Raw genomic sequence first — 23,461 nt, 5'->3', positions numbered from 1 at the left:
TGCCCCCCCAGCTCGCCGGACACCCCAGGATGGGTGCTGTCACCCTGGCTGGTGCCCATGGGGTGCTGAACCGCGGTGCAGGGGCTTGGCGGTGCCGCTAATCCCACCAAGAGGATTAAAGGAAACTTTTATTCCCCGTTTTACAGCTAATCCCTGTGGGCTGCTGGCGGGGCATCGGCTTCTCGCAGTTTGGGGAGGGACGGGAGCTGCATCCTGCCCCTCTGCGCCCTGTGTGCTCTGCTCCTGGGGATGCCAGGGCCGCATCCTGCCCCATGGAGCCTATTTTGCTTTGCCCATAGGGATGCCAGGATGGGATCCTGCTCTCAGCCCCTTTTGCTCTGCCCTGCCAATACTAAGGCTGCATCCCGCACCCCTTCTGCTCTGCTCCAGGGGATGCCAGGGCCGGATCTGGCCTCTATTGCTCTGCTAACAGGGATACCGGGGCCAGATCCGGCCTCTTTCAGCCCCTTTTGCTCTGCTAGCATGAATACCAGGGCTGGATCCGGCCTCATTTGAGCCCCTCTTCCTCTGTTAACATGAATACCGGGACTGGATCCGGCCTCTTTCAGCCCCTTTTGCTCTGCTAACAGGGATACTGGGGCCCAATCCGGCTCCTATCAAACCCTATTGCTCTGATAACAGTGATACCAGGGCCTGATCCGGCCTGATTTGAGCCCCTTTTGCCCTCATAGAAGAGATACTGTGGCCGGATCCGGCCCCTATCAGTCCCATTTGCACTGATAACAGGGATAATGGGGCTGGATCCGGCCTGATTTGAGCCCCTTTTGCTCTGATAACAGAGATACCAGGGCTGGATCTGGCCTCATTTGAGCCCCTTTTGCTCTGATAAAAGGGATACTAGGGCTGGATCAGACCTCTTTCAGTCCCTTTTGCCCTGATAACAGGGATACAATGGCCTTTTCCTGCCTCATTTGAGCCCCTTTTCCTCTGCTAGCAAGGATACCAGGGCTGGATCCGGCCTGATTTGAGCCCCTTTTGCTCTCATAAAAGGGATATTTGGGCTGGATCTGGCCCCTATCAGTCCCATCTGCACTGATAACAGGGATGCCAGGGCTGGATCCAGCATCCTTCAGCCCCTTTTGCTCTGCTAACAGGGATACTGGGGCCCGATCCGGCTCCTATCAAACCTTATTGCTCTGATAACAAGGATACCGGGGCTGGATCCAGCCTCATTTGAGCCCCTTTTGCTCTGCTAATGCAGATTCTTGGGTTGGATCTGGCTACTTTCAGTCCCTTTTGCCCTGATAACAGGGATAACAGGGCTGGATCCAGCCTCATCTGAGCCCCTTTTGCTCTGATAAAAGGGATATTAGGGCTGGATCTGGCCTCTTTTGAGTCCCTTTTGCCCTGATAACAGGGATACAATGGCCTTTTCCTGCCTCATTTGAGCCCCTTTTGCTCTGCTAGCAGGGATACCAGGGCTGGATCCGGCCTGATCTGAGTCCCTTTTGCTCTCATAAAAGGGATATTTGGGCTGGATCTGGCCCCTATCAGTCCCTTTTGCCCTGATAACAGGGATAACGGGGCTGGATCCGGCCTCCTTCAGCCCCTTTTGCTCTGCTAACAGGGATGCTGGGGCCCAATCTGGCACCTATCAAACCTTATTGCTCTGATAACAGGGATACCGAGGCTGGATCCTGCCTCATTTGAGCCCCTTTTGCTCTCATAAAAGGGATACTTGGGCTGGATCCGGCCCCTATCAGTCCCTTTTGCTCAGGTAACAGGGATACCAGGGCTGGATCCAGCCCCTATCATCGGTCCCATTTGCACTGATTGATAGCAGGGATACCAGGACCAGAACTGGTTGAGCCCCTTTTGCACTGATAACAGGGATGCCAGGGCTGGATCCAGCATCCTTCAGCCCCTTTTGCTCTGCTAACAGGGATTCTGGGGCCCGATCCGGCTCCTAGCAAACCTTATTGCTCTGATAACAGGGATACCCAGGCTGGATCCAGCCTCATTTGAGCCCCTTTTGCTCTGCTAATGCAGATTCTTGGGTTGGATCTGGCTACTTTCAGTCCCTTTTGCCCTGATAACAGGGTTACTGGGGACAGATCAAGCCTGATTTGAGCCCCTTTTGCTCTGATAAAAGGGATTCTTGGGCTGGATCTGGCCGCTTTCAGTCCCTTTTGCTCTGCTAACAGGGATACTGGGGCCCGATCTGGCACCTATCAGACCCTATTGCTCTGATAACTGTGATACCAGGGCCTGATCCGGCCTGATTAGAGCCCCTTTGCTCTCATAAAAGGGATACTTGGGATGGATCCGGCCCCTATCAGTCCCATTTCCACTGATACAGGGATAACGGGACCGGATCCTGCCTCATTTGAGCCCCTTTTGCTCAGGCAACATGGCTACCAGGACTGGATCCAACCCCTATCAGTCCCATTTGCACTGATAATAGGGATACTAGGGCTGGATCAGACCTCTTTCAGTCCCTTTTGCCCTGATAACAGGGATACAATGGCCTTTTCCTGCCTCATTTGAGCCCCTTTTGCTCTGCTAGCAGGGATACCAGGGCTGGATCCGGCCTGATCTGAGTCCCTTTTGCTCTCATAAAAGGGATACTTGGGCTGGATCTGGCCACTTTCAGTCCCTTTTGCTCTGCTAGCAGGGATACCAGGGCTGGATCCGGCCTGATCTGAGTCCCTTTTGCTCTCATGAAAGGGATACTTGGGCTGGATCTGGCCACTTTCAGTCCCTTTTGCTCTGCTAACAGGAATACCAGGGCTGAATCCAGCCCCTGTCAGTCCCATTTGCATTGATAGCAGGGACACCAGGACCAGATCTGGCCTCATTTGAGCCTCTTTTGCTTGATAACAGGGATACCAGGGCCGGATCCAGCCTCATTTGAGCCCCTTTTGCTCTGCTAACGCAGATTCTTGGTCTGGATCTGGCTGCTTTCAGTCCCTTTTGCCCTGATAACAGGGATACTGGGGCCAGATCAAGCCTGATTTGAGCCCCTTTTGCTCTGTTCTCAGGGATACCATGGCCAAATCCAGCCCCTATCAGTCCATTTTGTTCTGCTAGCATGAATACTAGGGCTGGATCCAGCTGTTTTCAGCCCCTTTTGCTCTGATAAAAGGGATACTGGGGCTGGATCCAGCTCCTATCAGACACTATTGCTCTGCTAACACGGATACCAGGGCCTGATCCAGCCTGATTTGAGCCTCTTTTGCTCTGATAAAAGGGACATCGGTTCCAGATCCAGCCCCTATCAGTCCCTTTTGCTCTGCTAACAGGGATCCCAGGGCTGGATCCAGCCTGATTTGAGCCCCTTTTGCCCTGATAACAGGGATACAAGGGCTGGATCCGGCCCCATTAGCTGTTTTTCCTCTGCTCCAGGGAAGATGGATCCTGTCACCTTTCCAGCCGCGGCCATATGCTGCTCCAGAGCCGCCAGGTGCTGAGCAAATGTCACTGGGTCCCCACCGCCTTTGGGTCTCGTCGGGGGCTCCAATCCCCCAAAGCAGGTGCCCCCAACTTGCCCCCCCCCCAATCCCACGGCTTTACCCCCGCTGCCAACTCCCCGGACCCCCGTGGTGCCTTGCTGTGCCCCCGTCCCGCACCGTGTGTGCAGCCACGTGCACACGTGTGTGCATGCATGCGCCTGGCTGCAAAGGAGCCACGTGGCTGCCAGTGTGTCCGTGCCACACACGTGCTGTTGCTGTTTGCACCCCCGTCCCCAAGCACGCCACGCCGGGGGCCCCGTGCCTCAGTTTCCCCAGCCTCCCTCCCGGCGCAGAGAGGGGCGCACGGGGCCGGCGCTGCGTAAAAGACTCCATATATTTCACATGTACAAAAAGTTACACCTAGCTCCGACTACAGGGAGGGGGCTGGGAGGGGACGGGCAGGGGGACGGGCGGGCAGTGCCGTCCCGCCGGGGACCCCCCTCCCCGTCCTGGCTTTGGTCCCTTTTTTTGGCAATTAGTGTTCACATCAGTGGTCAAAGTGCCGAGCGGGGGCTCGGGCCTGAGCCCGGCTGCTCCCGCAGACGTTTCCCTGCGGCTGGCTGCCGGCTTGGGATCTGGTCTCCGGCGCAGGAAGGTTTGGGAGCCGCGGGGGCCGCGAGCCCCTCCAGGCCAGGGGGATGCTGCCTCCGAGCCCGCGAGGATGGGGCAGGTGGCGTGGGGACGTCATCCCGTGCCGTGCCGGGGACGGCTAGAGGCGGATGGACCTGCGGGCTGTGGGATGGGAAGGAGAGCGTGAGAGGGGGGGCCCCGTGTTGGTGCTGCAGCCTGGCAGCGCTGCCGGGTGTTTCCATTCCTGGAGCAGCTCCGGGTCCCTCCTGGGCTGAGCTGAGACCCCACAGCCGCCCATGTGGGAGGGTGGCCAGGGCCACCCTGCTGGCTCCGAGCACGTCCCCAGCGCTGTGGGCAGCTCGGTGCTGTTCCTCTGATCCTCGGATCCCAAACCAGGACCCAGCTTTGCACCAGGACCCCATGTTGGGAGCCCAAATTGCACCAGGAGCCAGCTTTGCACCAAGACCCCCATGCTGGGATCCAGCATTGCACCAGGACCCAGCTTTGCACCAAGAGCCCATGCTGGGAGCCCAAATTGCACCAAGAGCCCATGCTGGGAGCCCAAATTGCACCAAGAGCCCATGCTGGAGCCCAAATTGCACCAAGAACCCATGCTGGAGCCCAAATTGCACCAGGACCCAGCTTTGCACCAAAACCGCATGCTGGGACCCAGCGTTGGCCCAGGACGCGGCACCGGGACCCGCGTCGCGCCGGCATGCAGGCAGGCGGGGGGTGCGGCGCACCCCGGGGCGCGGGCATGCGGGGAGGGTGCATGCAGGAGCGGGCGGGAGGCGGCATGCACGGGGCCGGCCCTACCTCGGGGCTAACAGTTGGACTCGTCGTGGTGGGACGGGTCGCAGAAGAAGCGCGAGCCCCGCTTGGCGGTGCGGGCCGTGAAGGGGACGCTCTTCAGCGCTGCAGACGGGGGCACGGGCAGGGGAGGCACAGAGACGCCCGTGAGACCCCAGCCCCGGCGGCGGTGGGGCCCAGGCGTCTGGGCCGCGGGCGGGAGGGGACCGTACCGGTGATGATGTCCTCGATGGTGCCGTCTTTGCCCTCGTAGACGGGGCGATGGTCCTTGGCCTGGCGGCGCCGCAACTCCGCGATCAGCTCCTGCTGCTGCCACTTGTTTCGCTGCAAGAGAGGCGCGGGGTGGCGAGGGGGGGGGGACGTGTCCCCTGTCCCCCGCGCCGTGGCCACCCCCATGCAGGGACTCCCGTGCCACCCCAGCTGTCCTCACCTTCTCCAGCTTCTTAGCCTCCTGCGCCAGCATCTTCTCCCGCATCACCTCCTCCTGCTTCTTCCGCGTCTCGTTCTCCTGCTCCGCATCCTGCAGGGGGGAACGAGGGCACGGAGGTGGCATCAGGGTGGGTGTCCGGCACTTCCCCACCCGGCCACGGCCACCAGCCTCCCCGCAGCCCCTCGTCACCTTGTAGGAGCGGATGAACCGGACAAAGACGGGGAAGAACACGGATGGGGGGGTCGTCTTCGGGCTCTCGCCGAAATACCGCACCACCGTGTTGTAGGCATCCTGGCACGGGGCACGGGGAGGTTAGCAACGTGTCCCCGAGCCCCGCGGCTCGCTGACGGACGCCGGGCGTCACACCGTGTGCCCGAGGGGCGTGCAAGGCAAGAGGAGCGTGCAAGGTGAGGCGTGCACCAGGAGGGGGCAAAGCAAGGTGTGTGCGATGAGTGTGCAAGGCAGGCGCGCACAGCAAGGCACATGCAAGACAAGGGGTGCACGAGGGGTGTGCAAAGCAAGGCCTGCAATACAAGGCGTGCACGAGCGTGCAAAGCAAGGCGTGCAATACAAGGCATGCACGAGCGTGCAAAGCAAGGCGTGCAATACAAGGTGTGCACAACGAGCGGGCAAAGCAAGGCGTGCAATACAAGGCATGCACGATGAGCGTGCAAAGCAAGGCGTGCAATACAAGGCGTGCACGATGAGCGGGCAAAGCAAGGCGTGCAAGGCAGAGCACGCGCAGGGAGGCGCGCGCGAGGCACGGCGGCTCGGCAGCCCTCACCTCGGCGGTGCGCGCGTCCTTCTGCAGCCGCTCCAGCTTGCCCTCGCTGGCGGCCAGGAAGGAGCGCAGCACGCTGTTCTCGTGCAGCCCGCACTCCCGCCGCAGCAGCTCCATGCCCCGGCCCAGCTCCTTCACGTCCAGCAGCACGTTCTCCAGGGACACTGCGGAGGGACGGCGTCAGCGGGGCCGGGGCGCCGCGGGGGCGCGGGGGAACGCGGGCTACCTGCGGCCGCCTTCTCCACGAAGTGCAGCTCCTGCCAGAAAGCGGCCAGCTCGGGGTACTTCTCCCGCACCGTCAGCGCGATGAAATGCAGCAGCGTCATCTTGCGGTCCGTCGACTTGGTGTCCAGGAGCTGCGGGGCGAGACGGGGGCGATTCGGGGGGGGGTCAGGGCTGCGGGACAGGACCCCCCCGGCTGCAGGGACGCGGGGACACGGGCCGGGGCTGCTCACCAGGTCCAGGCTCTGCAGTTTGAAACCGTAGACGGCGCCGCGTTTGCTGCTGTTCATGTAGTTGCCCAGAGCCAGGATGATCTGCAAGGGGGGAACCAGGGTCAGGGAGGAATGAGGGACCCCCGGCTACGGCGCGGCGGGAGGGCAGGACGCCTGGGCGGCCCCGTCCCAGCTCGATCCCCTGCCCCGTGTCCCGGCTCACCTCCAGCATGTGCTTCAGCTTCTGGGAGGACTTGACGGAGGCCGAGGCGGCGATGATGGCGTTGAGCTGCTGCAGGGGCAGAGGCAGGGGGCTGAGGGGGGGACGCGGGGCCCCGAGGCGCCCGCAGCCCCGAGCCACCCCTGAGCCAGTCCCCGACCCCGCGGCGGCCGTACCGGCGTCAGCATCTGGAGGTTTTCGGCGAAGTTGCCCAGGAAGGCCATGATGGCCATGCGCTGGGGCAGCCGCTCCACCTTGCTGAACTGCAGCATGAAGCGGTCCTCGTCGGCCAGCTCGTCCAGCGGCTTGCGCTCCCGCTCGTACTGCCGCAGCGCCTTCGCCTCCGCCTCCGTGGGCAGGAACCGCATCAGGCACTCCACGAAGTCCACCGGCAGCGTCGCCAGGTCGAACCTGCCCCGCGCCGGCACCGTCGGGGACCGGCCTGCCGCGGACCCCCGCTGCCCGGGCCGTCCTGCGCCCCTGGCTGTGCCCCCTGCACCCCGCCTGGCCCTTTTGCACCCCACCAGCCCCCCTGCACCCTGCCTGGCCCTTTTGCACCCCACCAGCCCCCCCTGCACCCCGCCAGCCCCCCCTGCACCCCGCCTGGCCCTTTTGCACCCCACCAGCCCCCCTGCACCCCGCCTGGCCCCACAGACTCCCTGGCAGCCCTGTTACACCCTCAGTGGCCTTGCAGATCCCTGGCTGGGCCTTCCGCACCCTGGTTTCCCCCATCCCACCCCATCCAGCCCCATTGCACCCCAGTTTCACCCATTCCACCCCATCCAGCCCCGCTGCACCCCAGTTTCCCCAATTCCACCCCATCCAGCCCTGCTGCACCCCAGTTTCCCTCACTGCACCCCAGTTTTCCCCATTCCAGCCCATGCAGCCCCGCTGCACCCCAGTTTCACCCATTCCAGCCCATGCAGCCCCGCTGCACCCCAGTTTCCCCTGTTCCACCCCATCCAGCCCTGCTGCACCCCAGTTGCCCCCATTCCACCTCATCCAGCCCCACTGCACCCCAGTTTCCCCTGTTCCACCCCATCCAGCCCTGCTGCACCCCAGTTGCCCCCATTCCACCTCATCCAGCCCCACTGCACCCCAGTTTCCCCTGTTGCAGCCCACCCGGCCCCGCTGCACCCCATTTCCCCCCGTCCGGGGGCACCCACGTGTGGATGGCCCTGCAGATCTCCTCGGCGCTGCGGCCCGCCTTGCGCAGGGTGATGGCCAGGTTCTTGGCCCGGTTGGCCTCGAGCAGCGTCACCTTGCTGGCGGCCTTGTGCGACGCCTTGTTCTTGGCGCAGACGAGGTCGAGGGCCGGTCCCTGCGCCTTGGTCTTGAAGAGCTCCTCGAAGCGCTCCAGGTCGAGGTCCTGGGTGGGGGGGCGAGATGGGGCTCGGAGCCGGCGGCGCCCAGCCGCCCACCCCGGCCCCGGCTCCGGCTCCGGGGCCCCGCGCTCACCTCCAGCACCCGCTCGTCGTCCAGCTCGCTGAACACCGTCCCGCTGATCTGGTTGGGCTTCAGCGCCGTCCAGTTGAAGACGGGCAGGCGGAACTTGGTCTTGATGGGCTTCTTGATCCGGATGGCTGGGAGCAGGGCCGGAGCCGGCTCAGACCACGCCGGGGGCGGAAGGAGGGGGACGGGGGACGGGATGGGACGCGTGCCGCGCTCGCCCCTGCCCCGCACGCGGGTCCCTGCACCGTCGCCGTCCCCTGGGCACCCTCCCCTCGGCCATCCCAACCCTCCCACCCGTGCGACCCTTGCACGGGCCGCCCGGTCCCTGTCCCCGTCCCCTCTGCTCCTACCCGAGAGCCCCACGGTGAGGGCGATGGAGGGCGAAGCGCCGGGCAGCGGCGGGGCCGGCGGGCACTTGCCTGCGGAGGGAGAAGAGAGGGTGAGAGCGTGTCCCGGCGGGGATGCGCCAGCCCCGGGGGGGGGGGGGGGGGGGCCGGTTTTGGGACCCACCTTTCAGGGTCCTCAGCCCCGGGGATGTCCCAGCTCTGGGGACAACCCGGTTTTGGGACCCATCCTTTCAGGGTCCCCAGCCCCAGGGATGCCCCAGCTCCAGGGATGCCCCAGTTTTGGGACCCACATTTTGGGGTCCCCAGCTCCAGGGATGCCCCAGTTTTGGGATCCACATTTTGGGGTTCCCAGCCCCAGGGGTGTCCCAGCCCTAGGGATACCCCAGTTTTGGGGTCACCAGCCCGAGGGATGCCCCAGCCCCATGGATGCCCCAGTTTTGGGGTCTCCAGCCCTGGAGACACCCCAGCCCCAGGGATACCCCAGTTTTGGGGTCCACAGCCCCAGGGATGTCCCAGCTCCAGGGATGCCCCAGTTTTGGGATCCACATTTTGGGGTTCCCAGCCCCAGGGATGCCCCAGCCCCAGGGATGCCCCAGTTTTGGGGTCCCCAGCCCCAGGGATGCCCCAGTTTTGGGATCCACATTTTGGGGTCCCCAGCCCCAGGGATGCCCCGGTCCCGGGGACGCCCCAGCCTTACCGGGGAGCGGGGGCGCGGGGGGCGGCAGGGGGGGCGGCGGGGGCGGCGGGGGGGGCGCCGCGGCCTCCACGGGGGGCGGCGCGGGGAGCCGCAGGTCTTCGTCCAGGGCCTCGGCGTCGGCCTCGGGCAGCGGCTCGGCACCGGGGGCGGCGGGCGGCTCGGCCCCGTAGCGCCGCCGGAAAGCCTCGTCCTTCTCCTTGATCATGCGCCGCAGCGTGTGCACCTGGTGGCTGGTGTGCTCGTAGGTCTCCTGGGGGCGGCGAGCCGTGAGGCCGGGTCGGCTGGACCCCCCCCCGGACCCCCCCCTCCCCGGCGCCCCGCGCACCTTCACCATCTCCAGCTCCTTCTCCCGCTGCAGCAGCTGCTTCTCCAGCTCCGCCACCCGCATCATGTTCTCGTTCTCCAGGTCCAGCAGCTTCTCCGTCAGCTGCGGGGAGACGCGGCCGTGACGCCGGCACGGGGCATCCCGGTGCCCCCCCCCCCCCCCCGCCCACGGGGTCCCCGACCACGTGCCGCTGCCCAGCGCCACCTCCAACCGCGAAGGGGAAACCCAAAACGCCCAAGCGGGGACGTCCCGGGACTCAGCGAGGACCTTCCCCGCTCACGTACGTGGGACAGATGCTCTTCCAGCTCCTCCACCTTCTCCAGGGCCACGTTCTTGGTCTCGGCGTCCTCCAGCAGCCCGCCCACGTCGAAGACGTTGTCCAGGTAGGCCTGGATCTGCACCTGCAGCTTCTCGCTCTCCGTGTGCCTCGACTTCTGCGGGGCGGCGGCGTCAGGGCCGGCCGCGGCGGCGTCCCCCCCCTCCGGCCCCGTGCGTCCCCCCCACCTCCAGCCCCCCGATCCTGGTACCTGCAGGAACTCCTCCAGCCCCAGCTTGGTGAACTCGTACTGCAGGTGCACGCGGAAGTTCATGTCCTCCACGGAGTGCACCACGATGTTGATGAACTGCATGCAGGCGACCTGCGGGCACGGGGCGCCACGCGTCACCGGGATCCCCACCACCACCCCACCCCCGAGCCGGATCCTGCTTTTTCCCCCCCCTCCCCGCTCCAGCCCCATCGCGGCACCGGCACGGGAAGGGGAACGGGAACGGGAACGGCGCCTCACCATGAAGTCGATGCTGCTGTCCTCGTTGCGGAAGTACTCCATGAGCCGCTCGAAGCGGTGCTTCTCCTTGCAGACCTGGGAGCGGGACGGACGCGGGGTTAGTCTGGCCCGGCCCCAGCCCCCCCCCCCCCCCCCGCACCCCCCATTCCCTGGGCCCCAGCGCCCCCATCCCAGACTGGTCCTGATGCCCCTAGTCTCCCCCATCCCAGCCTGATCCCAGTGCTCCCATCCCCTAGGCCCTGGTCTCCTCATCCCAGCCTGGTCCTGGCCCTCCCGTTCTCCCATTCCCTGGGCCCCAGTGCCCCCCAACCCAGCCTGCTCCAGTGCTCCCAGTGCCCCCAACCCAGCCTGCTCCCAGTGCTCCCAGTTCCCCCATCCCATCCTGCTCCCAGTGCTCCCAGTTCCCCCATCCCAGCCTGCTCCCAGTGCTCCCAGTCCCCTCCATCCCAGCCTGCTCCCAGTGCTCCCAGTTCCCCCATCCCAGCCTGCTCCCAGTGCTCCCAGTCCCCTCCATCCCAGCCTGATCCCAGTGCTCCCAGTGCCCCCAACCCAGCCTGCTCCCAGTGCTCCCAGTCCCCTCCATCCCAGCCTGATCCCAGTGCTCCCAGTACCCCCATCCCAGCCTGCTCCCAGTGCTCCCAGTTCCCCCCCACCCCAGCCTGGCTTTGGCTCCCTCGTTCCCTGATGCCCCCATCCCAGCCCGGTCCTGGCCCTGCCTGTCCCCCCCCGCCCCAAGGACCCGGGTCCCCCCCATCGCTACTGGCTGGGGGCCCCCGTCGCGCCCCCCCCCCCCCCGGTACCTCCTTGAAGTTGTCGAAGGCGGCGAGGATGATCTCGTGGCCCCCCCTCACCAGGCACACGGCCGCCAGCAGCTCCAGCACCAGCGCCTTGGTCCTGGCACGAGCAGAGCATCGTCCGGCCGCCAGGAGCACCGGGGGGGGGGGACGGACGGACGGACACGGGGACACGCTCCCCCCTGGGTGTGTGGGGGGGGTCCAGCCCTTACCTGGGGTTCTTGTTGTTGAGGCTCAGGGCGATCTCGTTGACGGCGTGCGGATGCGACATGACCAGGTTGAAGCCGTACTGCGGGCAGGCAGCGGGCACGGCGTGAGCCTCGCCGGCGCCGCGGCACCCCGGCACCCACGGGTGCCCGTCCCGGGGGGGGTCCCGGGGCGGGGGGGGGGTCGCCGGTACCTGGTAGTTCATGATGGCCCGCAGACACATGATGCAGAGGTGCACGTCGTCCTTCTGGCTCACCAGGCGGGAGTTCTTGAGCGCCTTGCGGCTCGGCAGCGTGCCGTAGCTGCGGGGACACGGGCGCCGTGAGCCCTGGCGCGCCGCCGCCGCCGCCTCCCCGCATCCATCCCCCGCTCCCGTCCCGCCTCTCGCCGGGAGCCGGACGCCTGGGCCCCGGAGAGCGGGCACGGCCCGGGGAGCGGGCCCAGGCGTCCGGGCCGGGCACCGCGCTGCGCCGGGGCTGTCCGAGGGGGCAGAGACAGAGAGAAGCGGCCGAGCGCGGAGGGACAGAGAGGCCGGAGAGGCGCGGAGCCGCTGCGGGCGCCCGGGGCCGGCGGCGCGGCGGCCCGTACTTACCCGGCGAGCAGCGAGGCGGGCACAGAGGACAGAGAGAGAGAGCACAGCCAGAGAGACGGGCAGGCCGAGCGGGCGCCAGGCCCTGGAAGCAGAGACGCGGGCGCGTTACCGGGGCGCGGGCAGGGCCCCGGCGGCAGGGCGGAGGAGAGCCGGCGAGGAGAGCAGAGAGAGCGCGGCCGCGGCGGAGCGCAGCGCAGTGCCGGCACGGGGCACGCACGGCGGGCTGGCGCGCGGGGTGCAGCCGGCACCGCGGCGGGACGGTGCACGGCACGGCGCAGCCAGCCACGAGGATGCAGCGCGCGGCAGGGGCCAGTGCACGGCGCGGCGCACGCTGCAAGCAGGGTGGTGCACGGCTTGGCACGCAGCACGGTGCAGCCGGCACACGGGGCATGGCACACTGCACAGGCAGGGTGGTGCACGGCCCGGCACACAGCATGGTGCAGATGGCACAGCCCAGGGGCAGCTGCACAGCACACACTGCATGGGCAGGATGGTGCACAGCTTGGCACGCAGCACGGTGCAGATGGCACACGGGACACAGCACACACTGCGGGCAGGATGGTGCACAGCTTGGCATGCAGCACGGTGCAGATGGCACACGGGACACAGCACACTGCATGGGCAGGATGGTGCACAGCTCGGCACACAGCACGGTGCAGATGGCACAATGGGACACAGCACACTGCATGGGCAGGATGGTGCACAGCTTGGCACGCAGCATGGTGCAGATGGCACAATGGGACACAGCACACTGCATGGGCAGGATGGTGCACAGCTTGGCACGCAGCAAGGTGCAGCCAGCACCCGGTACACAGCACACTGCATGGGCAGGATGGTGCACAGCTCCGCACACAGCACGGTGCAGATGGCGTACAGAGCGTGGCACACAGCACAGGCAGGTGCACAGCCCAGCACGCACCACGGTGCAGACAGCACGCACCAGGGGCAGGTGCATGGCACCGCGCACGCTGCGAGCAGGATGGTGCATGGCATGGCACGCACCATGAACGGGACTGCGCACAGCCCGGCTCACACCACGCTGCAGATGACACACAGGGCACAGCATCCATCACAGGCAGGATGGTGCACAGCACAGCATGCACCACGGTGCAGAAGGCACGCAGGGCATGGCACACACTGCGGGCAGGATGGTGCACAGCACAGCACACACCAGGGGCAGGTGTGCAGCACACACTGCGGGCAGGATGGTGCACGGTGCAGCACACACCACGGTGCAGATGGCACACAGGGCACAGCACACACTGCAAGCATGGGCAGGACAGTGCATGGCATGGCACACACTGCGGGCAGGACGGCGCACGGCGCAGCACATGCCGTGGTGCAGATGGCACACGAGGCACGGCACACACTGCGGGCAGGACGGCGCACGGCGCAGCATTTACTGCAGGCAGGACGGCACACGGCACAGCACATGCCGTGCTGCAGATGGCACACGAGGCATGGCACATGCCGCAGGCAGCACGGCGCATGGCGCAGCACATGCCGTGCTGCAGATGGCACACGAGGCACGGCGCACACTGCAGGCAGGACGGCGCACGGCGCAGCACATGCCGTGCTGCAGATGGCACACGAGGCACGGCACACGCTGCAGGCAGGACGGCGCACGGCGCAGCACATGCCGTGCTGCAGATGGCACACGAGGCACGGCACACGCTGCAGGCAGGACGGCGCACGGCGCAGCACATGCCGTGCTGCAGATGGCACACGAGGCACGGCGCACACTGCAGGCAGGATGGCGCACGGCGCGGCGCGCACCCCACGGCGCCCAGGCCGGGGCAGAGCACAGCGGCGGCGCGGCGGGGCAGGCGGCGGGCGCAGCGGGCACGTACCACGGGCACGGCGGGTACGTACCGTAGGGCGCTCTGGCGGGCAGAGCGGGCCAGGCTGCTGGCGAAGGGGGCAGGCAGGGCGCTGGGGTGCTGCAGATCCTCAATGGATCTGCTCCAGGGCTTCGGCTTCTCTAGTGCGCCGTCCTCGCCGCCTTCCAGGCCCTCAAAATCAAACCTGGGTGGGAGACGGGCGCAGACAGCGCACGGCTTCGTGGCGGAGCGGCGCAGCCCCCGGAGCAAGCGCGGAAGCGGAGCGCGGCAGCGGCAGGCGCGAGAGCAGCCCCGGGCCCGGCCCGACCCGCGTCCCGCGGGCACCGAGCGCCTACTCACATGACGGCGCACTGGGCGAAGGACAGGTAGTTCACCAGCACGTCCAGGCCCTTGTTCTCGTCGTTGAGGAACTCGCGCACCCACCTGCGGCAGGGCAGGGAGCCGGGTGTCAGCGCCGGGGGCGCCCACTGGACCCCCCCCCCCCCCCCCCCCCAGTGACGGGGACACGGAGGGGACGGCGGTGGCAGCCCGGCAGCCGTTGCGGCTATCGCCCGCACCAACATTGTCTGGGCTTTATCTGCCAGCTGCAGAGACGGGAGGGCTCGGCGCAGGGCGGGACGCTCTCCCTTGTCCCCGCACCTCCGAAAACCCCCGGGACCGTCCCCGTGTCCCCTGGCCCCAGGCACCCCGGCGGGAGGCGGCCGCGGTTCCCCCAGGGGCTGCCGTGACAGTGTCACGGTGCACGTGCAAGGGCCCGATTCAGTGCAAGGGAGGCCCGCCCGTGACGTGCTCAGGGTGCAGACAGGGGGTGCTTGGCCCTGGGAGGCAGCCGTGTGCACGGGGAAAGGTGCACGAGGCACAGGGAAACGGGGCTGCATGCACGAGGTGTGAGCGCACAGGACGTGCGCACACGGCAAGAGAGCTGCATGTGCATGGGGAGAGAGGGCTGCATGCGCACAGGATGCCTGCGCACAGGGCAAGGGGGCTGCGTGCACGGGGTGCGCGTGCGCAGGACGCGTGTGCACGGGGAAAAGGGGCTAACGTGCACACGGGGCAAGGGGGCTGCGTGCAGGGGGTGCGCGTGCACGGGGGGAGCGGGCTGCGCGTGCAAGGGATGCATGCACGAAGGGAGAGGGGGCTGCACACAGGGGCTGCACGTGCACGGAGCGCTCGTGCCCAAGGAGAGGGGCCGCGTGCGCGGGATGCACGGACACGGGGACGCAGGCCCGTGCCGGGGCGCGCGTGCCCGGTCGGCAGGCGCGCGCTGCGGGCCGTGGGAGCGCCAGCGGTGAGTCAGGCGGCCGCAGCTGGAGCGCGGCGCGGGGCCGCCGGCGGCCGCCCATTTCCTGCCTGCTCCCGGCCCCGGCCCCGGCCCGTTTCCTGCCGGAGCTCACTGCTATTTTCGGGCCGCGCCTGGGGGGGGAGGCGAATCTCGGAGCCGCTTCGGGGCCGGCGGCGGGGGCACGTGCACGAGCCGCCCCGCGCACGCGGGGACGAGGCCGGCCACCCCAAGCGTCCCCAGGGACGTCCCCATCCCTCCGGCCCATGGAGCATCCCGGGGCGGGGGGGACACCGGGATGGGGGGACACTGGGCGGGACGCCGGCCGCATCCGTTGGCGGGACCCAGGTGCCGGCGGCGCGGCCCGGGGCAGGAACCGGCCCAGTTCCTGCGGCAGCCGCCGCTTCCCCTGCAGCTGCGCCGGGCGCCCACCCTGCCCCGCGCCGCCCCGCTCACCCGATGTGGTTCGTCCGCAGACTGATCTCCAGCTCGCGCAGCACCTTGGTCGACTCCTGCACCCTCCGCCTGAACTTCTGCGGGCAGAGGGAGCCCTGAGCGGCGCCGTCCCCGGGCACCGGCCCCCTCCCCGTGCCCCCGTCCCCGCACCTTCCGCGTGACGCTGGGGTCCAGGAAGCTCCGCAGCTTTTGGATGTAGGCGTGGGGGGGGCTCTTCACCTGGAACCGCTCCTGGGGGCAGAGACGGGGGGCAGCCGGCGGCGCTGGCACCACGGGGCCACGGCTGGCACCGGGACCCCCCCCCCCCCCCGCCGCGGTCGGCCCGTACCTGGTCGCAGATGAGATCCCACTTCTTCTCGTTGTCGTACTGGCGCAGGAGCCGGGCCTTGTCCGGGGGCAGGTTCATGGAGCTCTGGGGGCGGAGGGGCAGGCTGCGACCCACGGCGGCCCCCCCGCCGCGCCGGCGCCCCGACACCGCCGGGAGCGAGCTTCCCCATCCGCTCGCGATCCCGCAGCGCCCGCCATCCGCCTTCGCTCGGCACCCGGCTGGCACCGGCCCGCGGCGTTCCCAGCCGGGGCACAGCGGGCGAGGGCATCCCGCATCCCGGCCGGGGCATCCCACATCCCGGCCGGGGCATCCCACATCCTGGCCGGGGCATCCCACATCCCGGGCGAGGGCACCGGCATCACGCGCAGGGCACGTGCGGCGCTCCGGAGCTGCCGAGCCTCGCCGGCGCCGCCGCCGGCTTCCTGCCTGCGCCCGCTTCCGCACCAGCCGACCGCAGCCTCCGGCGAGCCGCCCGCGGCACCAGAGCAGCCGGAGCCCTCGGCCCGGGCTGCGAGCGCCGGTGCGGGATGCCGAGGCTGCACTGGGGGGGGGGGGTTCGGGGGGGGGATGACGATGCCCCACGCTCCATCCCGGCCGCCGGATTTCCAGGCAGGGCCGTTAACGGGAGCCAGCTGGCCGCGGCGGGCAGGGAGGTGCCGGCGGCTAAACCGTCCCTGCCCTGGGAGCCGCGGGAAAGCGGGGAGCCGCCGGGGCCGAGGGGGCCGGCGCCAGCCGGGGGCACCCACGCAGCCCCCACCCCGCGGCGCAAAACCATGCCGGCGCCGCGACCGCAGCCGGGTCTCCCTATATAACACATCGCCCCCCGATCCATGTTTTTATCCCGGGGCCGGCTGCAAAGTCGCAGCGGCGTGGTGCCCCCCCCCCCCCCCCCCCCCGCGGCCGGCGCACGCTGCCCGGCTCCGGCAGGAGCGGGGGGCCGGCGCCCCCGGGGGCTCTGAAGCGGCGGCCGCCCTCGCCGGCATTCCCGCGGCTCCCGCTTCCTGCCTTTGTGGCGGTGCCGGGGCCGCTCCCGGCACGGGCACTTCCTTCGCCCCCACCCCGCGGCCCCCGATCCGGCCCCGAAAACACCCCCCCGGCCCCCGCCAGCGGCCCCGGGGCAGACGGGGGCTGCAGGGACCCCCGGGGCCGGCCCTATCCCAGCAGCTCCGGGACGAGGCCGCGGGAAGGCGACGCCAGGGCAGCTCGAGGCCGGGCAAGCGTTTCCCTCCCGGAATTGCTCTCCCGGCCCTGCCCTGACGCCCCATCCCATCCTGGCAGGAACATTCCCAGGACCCCAGCACCAGGGTCCAAAACCACCCGGCTTTCCGGGAAAACAGAGCCGCGAGGGCGCACGGGGCAAAGCGCGGCCCCGGGGCGGCCGGCGAGGAAGCCGAAGGGCCGGAGGAAGATTCCCGCTTGGCCCTGGGGAGCGGCCAGCCGTGCCGTCACGGCACATGATGAAATATTTTCCTTCCCAACAGTAGCCCAGGAGGATGCGAAGCGGCTGCTACCGCGGGACCGGCGCCTCGGGAGCTGCCGCGGCGGCCGGAGCCGGGACCCCGGTGCCGCTGGGATGCGCCGGGCGCCCACGGGAAGGGGCCGCGGCAGGTCCCGCGGGGCCGCGCCGGCAGCGGGTGCCGCTCCGCAGGGCGCCGGAGGGGACACGTGCCGGCCCCGCGGCTCGGAACGAAGCCGGAGCGGCCACGGGCGCCCCGGCCACAGCCCGGCTGGCCCTGCCGAGCCCGAGGACGCAGCGGCCGCCCGAGCCGCGGGACCGGGGCTGAGCACCGGCACCCACGGGAACTCTGGGATCAAGACACCCATGGGAGCACCCGGATCCGGGCACCGGCACCCACGGGAACTCTGGGATCAAGACACCCATGGGAGCACCCGGATCCGGGCACCGGCACCCATGGGAACTCCCAGACCAAGACACCCACGGGAGCACCCGGATCCAGGTACTAGCACCCATGGGAACTCCCAGACCAAGACACCCATGGGAGCCCCCGGACCCGCACAAGAGCCCCCAGATCCAAACACCCACGGGAGCCTCCGTGCCCGGTCACCGGCACCCATGGGAATTCCCAGATACGGACACCCTCGGGAGCCCCAAGCACCGGCACCCACGCGAGTCCCCGTGTCCGGGCACCCCCGAGAGCACCCGGGTGAGAAAGCCCCGGCAGTGGGAAACGAGGGGGATGTCCGGGGCCGGACTTCCCCCGGGGCCGTCCCGAGCCGCGGCTCCCACCCCCGCGGGCGGCGGCGGCGGCGGCGCTCCCAGAGCCGGCTCCCCCCGGGCACCGGGCACCGGTCCCCGCCGACCGGAGGGGAGGGGAAGGGAGGGCGGGGGGGGGGCGGCCCGGGAGGGAGCACCGGGACCCGGCCGGGGGCGCACGGGAGGGGACGCGCCGTTGTGCGCCGCGAAGCGCGGGACGGACGCGCCGCCGGGACGGCGGCGGCGATGCCCCGGCAGGGCGCACCGGGACCCCGACGGCGGCGCACCGGGAGCGGAGCGGGGGTCTCCCCCCCCTTCCCCTCTCCTCCCCTCCCCGGAGGCCCGGCGCGGCGGGGGGTCCGTCTCTCACCAGCACCAGGGCGAACCGCTCCTCCAGCTCGCAGGGCTCCGGCATCGGCATCTTGCCCGGGACGAGCAGCCCGGGCCCCGCCGGGGCCGCCGCCGCGCCCGGGCCCCGGGGCAGCGCCTCCCCGTCCGCGCTCTCCACGTTCCCCATCCCCGGCCCAGGCACCCGGGGGGCGGCGGGGGAGGCGCAGCCCGTCGCGTCCGGCCGCCGCCGCCGCCTCCCCGGCCACGCCCCGGCCCGGTCCGGCCACGCCCCCGGCCACGCCCCCGGCGGCAGCGCGCGGCGGCGCCGCCAGGGGGAGCGCGCGGGGCGGCGGCGGCGCCGCCACCGGGGGGCGCCAGAGGGCGCCGGAGGAGGGTGGGCGGGCGGCGCTGATTGGCCCGGCCCCCCGGGGGACGGCGGCCAATGGGCGCCGCGCTTGCCTGCGGTGGTGTGGGAGGGGAGGGGAGAGAGGAGTCTCCCCACGCCCCCCTCGCGCTGCGACTGGCCAATGGCGGCGCTCGGGCGCGGCCGCCCGCCAATGAGCGGCGGCGGCGGCGGCGGCTCGCGCCCGCTCGCCCCGCCGCCGAGCGGCGGCGGCGGCCCAATGGGGCGAGGCGGTAGGCGGGACCCAGAGACCGGACGGCCAATGGGGCGGAGGGGGCGTGGCAGAGTCGGCAGCCGTCGAGGCCTACGGCGGAGCGCGGCGCAGGTGAGGCCGCGGGGGCCCAGGCGTCCGGGCCCCGGTGGGGGGGGGGGGGCCTCCGGGCTTGTCCCCCCCCCCCCCCCGACGAGGCTGCACTTCCCGGGAGGAGACGGGAACCCCGACATCCGGGGTGGGGGGGGGGGCTCCGTGCTCCTCCCATTAGGCCGCACTGCCGGGGGGGGGAGGGGGGAGGGGCCCAGGCGTCCGGGGTCTCCCCCTCCCCCCCTCAGGGATCTGCTATGGGGGGGGGGGCGGCTATAGGGAAACCCCGCTGATTCCTGCGAGGACCCGCTTGGGAAGATCCCCCCCAGGTGACATCATAGGCAGGGTTATGACATCACGGCTCCAAGCGCCCCGCCGGCGGAAGGAGGCCGGGCCGGGCCGGGGCTGCGGCGCCGGTGGGTAAAGGTCGGGCGATCCCGGTTACCCATTGACAAGGGCGCCCGGCCGCCGCCCCCGGAGGCCGCGAGCAGGAGTCGATCCGCAGCGCCGGCTCGGCGCAGCCCCGGGGAGCAGGATCCAGCTCGACGGCGGCGGCGGCTCCGCGGGGAGGGCCGGCGCCGCCTGATGAAACTCGCTGTCACAACCCGGCGGGCGGCGCGGCACGGCACGGCACGGCACGGCGCTGCCCTGGCCCGCGGCGCCCGGAGGAGGCTGTCAGGCACCTCCGCAGCCCGCCGCGCCCCGCTGCCCAGCCCCAGCGCCTTGTGCAACGCCTGGCGCACGGCTGCGGGGCAGCGGCCTCCGATTCTGCCCGTGGCGGGGCCGTCCCGAAGCCGCGGGGACAGCGGTGCGGGAGCAGGGGTGGCCCCACTGCCCTGACGCTGTTCTGGCCTGAAGCTGGTGTGATCCCAGCCCGATGCCCCCAGCAGCGGCACAAAGCCCGGTGCCCCTGAGCTCGAGCTCTCCTGGTGCTGGGACAAAGCCAGTGGGTCTGGGGGAGTCAGATTAACCCCACACGGAGCAGCGGGAGAGGGGCTCACGTGGGGGCCTGCAGCCCCATCCGCTCCCTGTGCCCCCTGGGGCCAAGCTGTGCCTGCCCCAGCCTGTTCAGTCCCCTCCGCCCCCCGGGGACAGACTGTTTGTGCCACTTGCTGAGCTGGTTCCTCTTTCGCAGGTGCCAGGGTAAACAGCAGCCGGCCGGGCAGGACGGGCCGGGGCCAGCCAGGGGCTGGCGCAGGGGCTGGCGCAGGGGCTGGCCGGGCACAGACCCTAAAGGAAAGAGGAGAAAGAGGCCCCGGAGGGAGCCTCACCGCTGCTGGAGCCCCGTCTGGGGACGTCATTACGGGCGCTAATAGTAGCCTGGCACAAAGACGCTTTCCAGCTGCCGGGAGTGCTCCCGCGGGGCCCGAGCCTCGCTAGGGGCAGCCCCGGCCTCGCAACAGCCTGCAATAATTGCACCAGCTAGACTAGGAGAGCTCCGCGCGCCCGGACGCGCAGAGACCGCGGCAGCTCGAGAGCAGTTCGCAGCTCCTGCCGCTTGCTCTGTGCAGGGAGCCGCGGGCGCCAAGGTGCCCTGCCAGGGCCGGAGGCAGCAGCGCCAGGACAGGCAGGTCCTCGGCTCCCGGTGAGCTCCCGGCGGCGGCAGGGAGCACTACAGGGGACTGGCAGGAAGGGAGGGTATTGAGCTGGATCTGGCATCCCCCGACTCACCTTCTCTCTCCCAGCCTACATCCCTGCAAAGCCGCCGGTGAGTCCGGTCCCAGCCCGGCACCATGAACGTGTTCGACCGAAACATCAACTTCGACGCCCTCTTCAAGTTCTCCCACATGTGAGTAGCGCCTTGGCCAGGCTGGGCTCACACGGGGGGGAGGTGAACGCGGGGCTGGGGGTCTGGCGCGGGCTGCTGCCCCCCGTCCCGGCGGGCCTCACCCACCCTCCTCGCCCGCAGCTCTGCCTCCACCCAGGAGCACCTGAAGAGGGTCTATGGCAGCTTCGCCCTCTGCATGTTTGTGGCGGCCGCGGGCGCCTACGTCAACATGGTGACCCACCTCTTCCAGGTGAGGGGTGCTCGGGGTGGGGGGCAGCACGGGTGCTGTGCGTTGCGCCCCCTCCCCGGGGGGTGCCGCGGGGCGCCCCGGGCTCGCAAGGCGGGCACAGCGCGCCCACGCGCCCTCACCGAGGCCCCCGCCTCCCTCTCGCCCCCCCAGTTCAGCCTGCTGACCGGCTTTGGCGCCCTGGGGCTGATGGTCTGGCTCACGGCCACCCCCCACAGCAAGGAGACGGAGCAGAAGAGGCTGGGGATGCTGGCCGGCTTCGCCTTCCTGACGGGTACGCGGGGACCAGCCGGGCTTCAAGCCCTGGCGAGGGGAGGATGAGAGTCCGGCCGTGGTGTTGGCCGTCTCTAAAATTGCTCCGGTGTCCCTCCACGCGATGGGAAACCGCACGGATGCTGCCCTGCCTGGGGCCGAGGCGACCCTGCGGGCAGTGACCTCCTGCTCTGTCCTTCCAGGCATCAACCTGGGGCCCCTGCTGGAAATGTGCATCTCCATCAACCCCAGGTAGGAGCGTGCGCGCGCCCCCGGCCTGCCCCCCCTCCGCCGCCGCGTGCGCGCGCCCCGCTCACTCTCCTCCCCTCTCCTCTCTCCTAGCATCATCCCCACCGCCTTCCTGGGCACCGCCACCATCTTCGCCTGCTTCTCGCTGAGCGCCCTGTACGCCCGCCGCCGCAGCTTCCTCTACCTGGGAGGTGAGCCGGGGGCGCCCGCAGGGTCCGGGGAACCCCCCCGCACGGGGCCGGGGCCGGCCCTTACTCGCCCCCCCCTCTCTCGGCAGGGTTCCTGCTCTCCGGCCTCACCCTGATGCTTCTCTCCTCCCTGGTTAACGCGTTCGTGGGATCCACTTGGCTCTTCACGGTGAGTCCCGCGTCCCCGGTCCTTCCCCAGGCCGAGCGGCGGCCATCTCGCAGGACCCGGCGGAGGACGGACGGCTGCTTGCGCGGGCCACGCAGCCCCCCGACGCGGAGTCCCGTCCCCATCCTAACCCCCCCCTCTCCCTCCCGCCAGGCCAACCTGTACCTGGGGCTGATGATCATGTGCGGCTTCGTCCTCTTCGACACGCAGCTCATCATTGAGAAGGCAGAGAGCGGGGACAAGGATTATATCTGGTGAGTGGCAGGGCCGGGGAGGGTGTGGGGGCGACGCCGGGACCCCCTGACCGCGTCCCGTCCCTCCGTCCCCTGCAGGCACTGCGTGGATCTCTTCCTCGACTTCGTCAACATCTTCCGGGAGCTCCTCATGATCCTGGGCATGACCGAGGTGAGACGTGGTCCCTGAGCATGGCCAAGGGGGTAGGGCTGCCCGGGGGGCGTCCCCGCCATGGGGGTGACGGGGGGTGGACGGGGGCCGAGGACCCACCTGGCCCTGGCGGTGACCGGCCCCGTCTCCTCTTGCAGAACAAGAAGAAGGAGAAGAAGTGAAGCCGCTCCGGGTCGAGGTGGAGCTGTCCCCATCCGGTCCCTGTCCCCATCCTGTCCCTGTCCCAGTCCCATCCCTTCTCTAATTCATTAAAGGGGTTGCGCTTGCTGCTGATGAAAAGCAGTCGAGAAGCTTTCGCACCTTGTGGGTTTTTCTCTTGTTTAGCTTTTCTTTGATTAGAAACCAGCTGATTTGCGGATCCTGCTGGAGTTTGGCTCCCCCCTGGCCCGGGATGGCGGCCGGCAGGTGCCTCGCGCTGGCTCCAGAGGCCGAATCCATCAGGGTTATTGTAGACGTTTGATCTTTTTGTTAGAGGTTTCTCCCCTTCCCCAGCCCCGTGGGCCACGCGTCCCCACCGAGACCAGTCCTGGCCCGGGGCACCGGCCCCCGCCGCCCCCCACCCCTGCGCAGGGACCTGCCCGGAGCTGGGGCTTTATCTCCTGCCCTGAACCGTGCTGGGGGGGGGGGAGCAGGCACCTCGTCCGCTCCCTGCACCAGCACGGCGGGGGCAGACACCGCTCCGGGGCCGAGGCAGACCCCCCCCTCCTGCTGCTGCCCTGCGGGGCCGGGGCACCCGGCACGGCCCACCGGGACCCCGGGCCGGCCGTGCCCCCGCGCCCCTTGCCTGAAGCCAAACTCCACCTCTGCCTGCTTGGGACGGAGGAGCCTCTCCTTTAGCACCAGTGCCAAGAAATACAATGGAAAAGAAATCATCTACTGCGAGAGCCGTCTAGCAGGTCTGACCCAGTAATGACTGTAATTACCTTCCTCTTCTACCCGTGTACAGCCCTGGCTGCGGTATAGAAACTCAGACTGTGAAGACAAAGGTGTTTTGATTCAGAGCTCTATAAAAAAAATCTCCATAGTCTTACTTTGTACACCAAGATAATTCAATAAAACGCTCAGACTTTAACCTCGCTGCGCTCTCTGGGCCGTGTGTGGCTGGACTGGCTGCCG

General features: G+C 69.0%; 2 protein-coding genes across 4 annotated transcripts; one reads left to right on the top strand and one right to left on the bottom strand.

Annotated features, from left to right (window-relative positions):
• Positions 1–3,789: 3,789 nt before the first annotated feature.
• FMNL3 (formin like 3) lies at positions 3,790–18,587 on the bottom strand. 3 transcript variants are annotated; one of them, XM_067314233.1, is made up of 27 exons: positions 18,407–18,586; positions 15,822–15,905; positions 15,644–15,724; positions 15,494–15,570; positions 14,098–14,181; positions 13,790–13,942; positions 11,519–11,627; positions 11,331–11,407; positions 11,125–11,218; positions 10,325–10,399; positions 10,067–10,177; positions 9,824–9,973; positions 9,540–9,641; positions 9,215–9,464; positions 8,521–8,589; positions 8,177–8,301; positions 7,885–8,087; positions 6,895–7,129; positions 6,722–6,790; positions 6,520–6,600; positions 6,291–6,420; positions 6,068–6,228; positions 5,473–5,574; positions 5,284–5,373; positions 5,066–5,177; positions 4,860–4,958; positions 3,790–4,205 (listed from the first exon to the last, which is right to left on the bottom strand). In XM_067314233.1, exons 1-26 carry the CDS (start codon positions 18,551–18,553, stop codon positions 4,867–4,869), a joined length of 3,063 nt encoding a protein of 1,020 aa, XP_067170334.1. In that variant the 5' UTR covers positions 18,554–18,586; the 3' UTR covers positions 3,790–4,205; positions 4,860–4,866. The 3 variants fall into 3 exon arrangements, with proteins under 3 accessions (XP_067170334.1, XP_067170335.1, XP_067170336.1); XM_067314234.1 differs by lacking the exon at positions 4,860–4,958 and having other exon boundaries at positions 18,407–18,587; XM_067314235.1 differs by lacking the exon at positions 13,790–13,942.
• A 434-nt stretch (positions 18,588–19,021) lies between these two features.
• Positions 19,022–23,417, top strand: TMBIM6 (transmembrane BAX inhibitor motif containing 6). The gene is made up of 10 exons (XM_067314255.1): positions 19,022–19,094; positions 20,756–20,859; positions 20,980–21,088; positions 21,239–21,359; positions 21,541–21,589; positions 21,680–21,777; positions 21,864–21,943; positions 22,094–22,194; positions 22,273–22,345; positions 22,483–23,417. The coding sequence occupies exons 2-10, from the start codon at positions 20,804–20,806 to the stop codon at positions 22,504–22,506; spliced, it is 711 nt and encodes a 236-aa protein (XP_067170356.1). The 5' UTR covers positions 19,022–19,094; positions 20,756–20,803; the 3' UTR covers positions 22,507–23,417.
• Positions 23,418–23,461: the final 44 nt, after the last annotated feature.

The sequence above is a fragment of the Apteryx mantelli genome, chromosome 33 (genome assembly GCF_036417845.1).
Source record: "Apteryx mantelli isolate bAptMan1 chromosome 33, bAptMan1.hap1, whole genome shotgun sequence".
NCBI classification, from domain to species: Eukaryota; Metazoa; Chordata; class Aves; order Apterygiformes; family Apterygidae; genus Apteryx; species Apteryx mantelli.
Note: the sequence above shows the minus strand (reverse complement) of the source record. Positions and strands in the feature narration are given on the sequence as shown.

Excerpts from the sequence above, each read along its gene's own strand:
- FMNL3 (XM_067314233.1), bottom strand. The coding sequence starts at position 18,553 with ATGGGGAACGTGGAGAGCGCGGACGGGGAGGCGCTGCCCCGGGGCCCG. Across the intron at positions 15,725-15,821 it reads GGGATCTCATCTGCGACCAG|GAGCGGTTCCAGGTGAAGAG; the intron begins GTACGGGCCGAC and ends CTCTGCCCCCAG. Across the intron at positions 10,178-10,324 it reads ACAGCAGCATCGACTTCATG|GTCGCCTGCATGCAGTTCAT; the intron begins GTGAGGCGCCGT and ends CCGTGCCCGCAG.
- TMBIM6 (XM_067314255.1), top strand. The coding sequence starts at position 20,804 with ATGAACGTGTTCGACCGAAACATCAACTTCGACGCCCTCTTCAAGTTC. Across the intron at positions 20,860-20,979 it reads CTCTTCAAGTTCTCCCACAT|CTCTGCCTCCACCCAGGAGC; the intron begins GTGAGTAGCGCC and ends CCTCGCCCGCAG. Across the intron at positions 21,944-22,093 it reads GATCCACTTGGCTCTTCACG|GCCAACCTGTACCTGGGGCT; the intron begins GTGAGTCCCGCG and ends CCCTCCCGCCAG.